The 5,895-nt window shown below is 41.3% G+C and overlaps 2 protein-coding genes across 4 annotated transcripts in view; both read left to right on the top strand.

The window, feature by feature from the left end:
- The window catches only part of ftsj1 (FtsJ RNA 2'-O-methyltransferase 1), a 35,058-nt gene extending 34,204 nt beyond the window's left edge, over positions 1 to 854 (top strand). The window contains exons 10-11 of the mRNA XM_032523009.1: positions 91 to 194; positions 663 to 854. Coding sequence (XP_032378900.1) covers positions 91 to 194; positions 663 to 836 — 278 coding nt within the window. The 3' untranslated portion in view covers positions 837 to 854. The remainder of the gene's footprint in view (positions 1 to 90; positions 195 to 662) is intronic.
- A 2,923-nt stretch (positions 855 to 3,777) lies between these two features.
- LOC116693712 (bromodomain-containing protein 1) overlaps positions 3,778 to 5,895 on the top strand; it is a gene marked incomplete at its 3' end in the record, with an annotated part of 18,285 nt that continues 16,167 nt past the window's right edge. For 2 of the 3 annotated variants that reach the window (XM_032522896.1, XM_032522894.1), the window contains 1 exon segment: positions 3,778 to 4,097. 3 annotated transcript variants of the gene reach the window in all.

Raw genomic sequence — 5,895 nt, 5'->3', positions numbered from 1 at the left:
GTAGATTCTGTAAATCTGAATTGGGTCTTCAGTTCTCCTCGGTGCCCTGCTCCTGCTGCTCCTCAGTGTGTTCTGGTCTCTGTCCTCCAGATGTGGACTTTAACCAGTTAGAGGGTCCGAACCGCATCATCGTTCCCTTCCTGGCGTGCGGTGACCTCAGTGCCTTCGACTCAGACCGGACCTACCCTCTACAGGTGACCAGACGCAGGTTTACCTTCACTCAGTTAAACTGGTTCTTACTTTAAAACAGGACTGGTTGAATCATTTGCATCAACTGAATAATTGTGCTCAATGCCGTATTTTAATTAAGGCATTTTACCGGATTTTTAAGGGGATTAATAGATACATTAATTGATTGTGATGTAGGAATTTTTGATAGGAGTTTTAAAGGGGAAGAAACTTCTTAAAATGCAACAAAAAAAACAGGAAAGCCATCCTTTCTTAAATGGATTATCTGCACAGCGTAAGTGTTTTTTTAAGATGTAAAAATCCCTCCTAATTATCAATTTGCATGAAAACTATTCTAATCCCTTCATTTATCCGTTAATTAACCCCAAATGTGTCAGCTCCTTCTGCAAATGTCCTGTCCTGTCATGTCTGAATGACAAAAAAGAATCTCTTCAAACCCAATCTCACACCCGTTGACTGTTTTCTTTCTGCAGCTGGATGCCGGTAAACAGTACCAGTACACGCCCCCCACCCAGCCGCCCATACGCCCCCCCTACCAGCAGGCCTGCCACCTCCGCAAAAACAACCTGCTGTCCAAAGAGGACACTCTGTCCACCCGTCCCAACCAGAGCCGAGACGAGACGGACCCACCGGCCGAGTCCACCTGACAGCTGCAGACTGGTGGGAAAAGAAACCGAGTTATCATTAAAAATTACAGTTTGGCATTTTGGAAAAAGTCAATTGTTTTCCATCTGATAAGAAGATGGAGACCAGTTTCATTTCTGAACAGTGCTAGGTCCAGAGCACGTTTAGCCTTGCTAGCTTAGCACAAAAAAAATGGAGGCAGGATGAAACCACATGTAGACGTAGAATAGAAGTTTCCCCCCGCCTCCAGTCTTCGTGCTAAGCTAGGCTAAACATGCTTGTACTGAATGTTTTTCCAATCAATCAGATATGTTTTTACTGTTTTGTCTGATTTTACGTGAAGTGTTTTGTGACACATCCTCCATTGGGGAATTGTAAACCTTTTAAAAAAAATAAAGTCATTTCTCTGAGGTTAACATGGATTGTGTTTTAATTCATTCAAATCTGAGTTATGTGTTTTGTCTCTTCTACCACTGTAGAGGTTTATGGTTGTGCTGGTTTTAACTCCTTTCATAAACCGTTGTAGTTTAATCTCCAGCAAGGCGTCATGTTCTATAAGACCATCATGTGTTTGTAGCGTCGCTGTCCTGTGAGAACCACGCATCTCTAATGAAAAACAGCCTTCTTCAGCTTTGTGACGATGCATTTCCCAGCTGATACAAGCGGCTTTTCAAAGGCACTTTCAATTTATTTATTTTGGGTTCATTGCAATTCCTTCACTTTATTAGCAAGCCATTACCATACAAATTACCATCTATGTACATATCTATGTAGCCCACCCAGTGCTGATAATAATAATAATAATAATAATAATAATAATAATTAATAATATAACAAAAACAACCCATGTAGCCAAAGAAAAATACAACTACATTTTTTAATTTTAGGAGACACACATTACACATCAAGGAACACTTCATACTTCAGTTTGTCACAAACATCCATCATCATCACATCTGGAGATACGTGGTTTTCACTGGACAGGACGGGGATGGAAACTGTCATCTGAAAAGTAAATAAAGCTGCCTGACAACATGTAGTAGAATTTAAATTAAAAAAATAAAATAAAAAAAAAAGTACAGTGTTTAGTAACGTAAAGTTGCCTCTAATTGTACTGCACGTTCCAGCAAATACCAAAACAGGAAAAGACAAAAAGCCTTTAGAGCAGGGGTCTTCAACAGGGGGTCCGCGACCCCTAGGGGGTCTGCGGAGGTACTGCATGGGGGTCGCGAAAGTTTTGGTTGATTAGACTTTTTTTAAAATATTTTTTCCACTAATTGAAATGTCTTTAAATACACATTAACATGAATTCAACACACTGTAGTAAGCAGATACATGGAGGCAGAAGATGTCTTTCAGTCATCAATGCACACATGGCACTATAGGACCAGTTTGATATAACACAATTTTATACAATATATATAATTAGGGGGTCCCCGCTCCATCTCGCCATCAGTTTGGGGGTCCTTGGCCTGGAAAACGTTGAAGACCCCTGCTTTAGAGCACACGTGTCAAACTCAAGGCCCGCGGGCCAAATCCGGCCCCTATATACATTTAAGTTATACACACACACACACCTACTTTTTGTCACTTTTTTTTTTTTTTAACCTTTTTATGCTTTTTTCCCCAAATGTTTTGGCATTTTCTTTGACATTTTTGTTTGAGTGAGAAGGCGATATGAGACATGCAATAATACAGTCAAAGATATTTGACTTTTTTCCCATGACATAAAAGCAATAAACTCCATGTCTGGCCCTTGATGTGATTCTCATTGTTCTAGTGTGGCCCTTGGGGATGTTAAGTTTGACACCCTTGCTTCAGACCAGGGGTCTTCAACGTTTTCCAGGCCAAGGACCCCCAAACCGATGGCGAGGTGGAGCGGGGACCCCCTAATTATATATATTGTATAACATTGTGTTGTATCAAACTGGTCCTATAGTGCCATGTGTGCATTGATGACTGAAAGACATCTTCTGCCTCCATTTATCTGTTTACTACAGTGTGTTGAATTCATGTTAATGTGTATTTAAAGACATTTCAATTAGTGGAAAAAACATTTAAAAAAAAAGTCTAATCAACCAAAACTTTCGCGACCCCCATGCAGTACCTCCGCGGACCCCCTAGGGGTCGCGGACCCCCTGTTGAAGACCCCTGCCTTAGAGCATCAAATATCTAAGTAACGTTCCTACTTGCACCATGGGTGTATTAACCCTCAGGTTGTCCTTGGGTCGAATTTGACCCGTTTTTTTGTCACAATTAATTAATTGTCTGTCGAAAGAAGCGTTACATTAAAAATATCAAAAAAAAAACGTAGGAAAAAATCATCAAAAACATCCCCAAAAAAAAAGCCCCCTCAACAAAGAAAAACGGTCAAAAATGTCGGTAAAAGCGATAATGTTAAGTTTTATTCATGGTTGAGTTCTTGCCGTTTTTTGTCCCTTTTTTCAACACGTTTGACGTTTTTTTCCAATGTTTGTCACTTTCAACACTACGTAACGCTAACTTATTAACTTTAGTTTTACTGGTATTTTTTGGAATTTATGGTCAATAAACCTCATTGGATAGGAAATTATACCCGATGTTTGCGTTAGAAAAGCAGAAATTAGGAATTATTTAGACTGAAATGAAAGGAATGGATGTTGATGGATAATCACAGACTGGAATATGTCAACTTTTACTCAATACTCTTTCAAAAACACTTCAATTTTCTTTCTCCAAATGCTATAAAATTGAATAAGACGCCCCAAAATTAATGAAAGTAGACATGTACTTACCAAAGAGTGTTGTGTGGAATCAATCGTGTTATTTTGGGGAATTAAAAACAACATTGATATAGGAAAACAGGTCCATTTGACCTGAGGACAACAACAGAACTCGTACTAGTTTCATGGTGGTGAAGCCCATAGACAGTTAAAGAAAGCGGCGAAGTCATTTCCGGGTTTCGTTTGTACGCGATGACGTCTGGACGACGTAAGGTCTCACACAACCGCATTGTTGTTGGGGGAAGAGAAGCTCGGGCAGCCGCTGTGCTCTGCCGCTTCCAACTGCTCCCAAACAGCCCCACACTGATCAGTATTTACTCTGATCAGCTGATCGATAACACTCTGAAACCGTCTCCGCCGCCCTGGATACCTGTCGGCCACTCTCAAGCTTAACTCGGTTCAGCGCGAGCCGCAGCCGCCGTTGGATGAGTGGACTGAATGTGGATTTAACTGCCGCTTCGCTCCGCAGGCCGCACCGCCATTGCTGCTGTTTCTACAAGCTGAATTCGTGATAATACCGAGGTAAGTTCAGTCTCACTATGCCCATACCTCTTTCACATAACCCCCCACTACAGTCTGGGCTGGTTGGAATCCAAAACCAGTCCGCGCTGCTCTCAGGAAAAGCACCTTTTTTCCGTTGGAGGCAGTTACTTGTTGTGTTGGTCGCCATATTTCCTCCCCCCTTCAGTTGTAATGCTAGCAGGCTAGCGTTAGCCCGGTGTGTGGACGGAGTGTCCTAATGCGTCTAACCGGCCACCAGAGAGGCCGCCGCCTGATCGTAACGCACCACCAGGTCGTCTTTTAGTGTAACAGGTCGTTGTTTGGCAGACCTCTTGAAAGCTGTCTCGATTAATAACAAAGCTCAACGTTGGGGTTTTGGTAACCAGGTGCTGACGTTAGCTGGTGGCCAGCGTACACAGTTTAACCGAGAGAAACCGAACGAGCCGCCGCGGATGTTAGCCGATTATATCCGAAAACAAGCAGCTCTCGGCGGCTTCAGTCAGCGAGCTGAGCCGCCCTTGGGCTGTGCCCGGAGGTGTGCTGCTCGGAGCTTTTCTGTCATTCACCCAGGAAACGTTATCACGGTAGGTTTCCGCCCCCTTTAAAGGGATGTTGTGCCCGATAGTCAAATAACTCCCTATGACAATTATATTGTTTGAATATGTAAATGAATTATGTTAAACTTTCCTCTAAAGGTTGCACGATATGAGGGAAATAAACAATGTGCGATAATGTTGAATATCGCGATAACGATACTACTTGCGTTTAAAAAAAAAAACGATATTAAAGTGTACTCAGTTCTGCTGCATTTAGTATTTTGGTAAAACACATCAAACCGCTTGTTAAATCTAAAACAAATGGAAGGAAATCAAATTTTATTGATCATTAAAGGCACCACTGACAAAAAAAAAAGAAGTGACAGTTATAATTCAAAGTACAGTTTTCTACTGATATTATCTTTCAACTATTACAAAAAAAAAGTGTCTTTCGCGATATGTCTCAGCCTTTTGCCTTTTGCAGTTTATTGCACCGGTGGATGTTGCGATTACGATTAATTGTGCAGCCATACTTTACTTCCTACTCACAGGTCAGCAGAAAAAACGCCAAGTGATGCGTTTGTAGTCAATCTGAGTTTTTGTACTGATGCTACAGCTATTGCTGCATAGACTGTAACGTTATATAAAAATGGAAGACGTCTCTCTGCTCAACAGACGTTACTGCAGTGTTTATATTATACTCTTGGTTGCCAACGTTGTTAATAACCTCTTCCCAATTTTGGATGACATTAATGTTGTAATCCATAGGCTGTACATAAAGATGGACGACGGGTCTCCATGTCATCCAAATGTACATAAAGTGAGGCCACAATATCACGGAAAAGGCGCCGCCAACTTGTAATTTTGAAACTAGCCGCTGTGCAGGGGTGGTCGATGAACAACTCTAATTAAACTAGACAGCGCTGATCAAATAAAAAACAAGATTCCATTACTCCATTGCCTATTTCTAGCCTAAAAGGTTTTCAAGAGCATATTTATTGTTGCCGTTTAGGCTAACTGTATCCTATCCTATCAATGCTGTCAAGCTCGCTCGATGGGGGATTTCATTTCACTGGAATTGTACCCTAATTGATTTAATGTGACAAAACATTGCTTGAGCAGCGGTAAGACATGTCATTAATGTAACTACGTTTAGCAGCCAAATGAAAACTTTATCTCATAAATTAAAGCGGCACAATCAGACACTGGGGTTTTGCATTTAAAGCTGCAAGTAGACTCCAGGGTACAATTGCATCCTGGTTTTTGTGTTAGTTGCACAAGAG

Source organism: Etheostoma spectabile, chromosome 8, assembly GCF_008692095.1.
Source record: "Etheostoma spectabile isolate EspeVRDwgs_2016 chromosome 8, UIUC_Espe_1.0, whole genome shotgun sequence".
NCBI lineage: Eukaryota > Metazoa > Chordata > Actinopteri > Perciformes > Percidae > Etheostoma > Etheostoma spectabile.
This window is presented reverse-complemented; position numbering and strand designations above follow the sequence as displayed.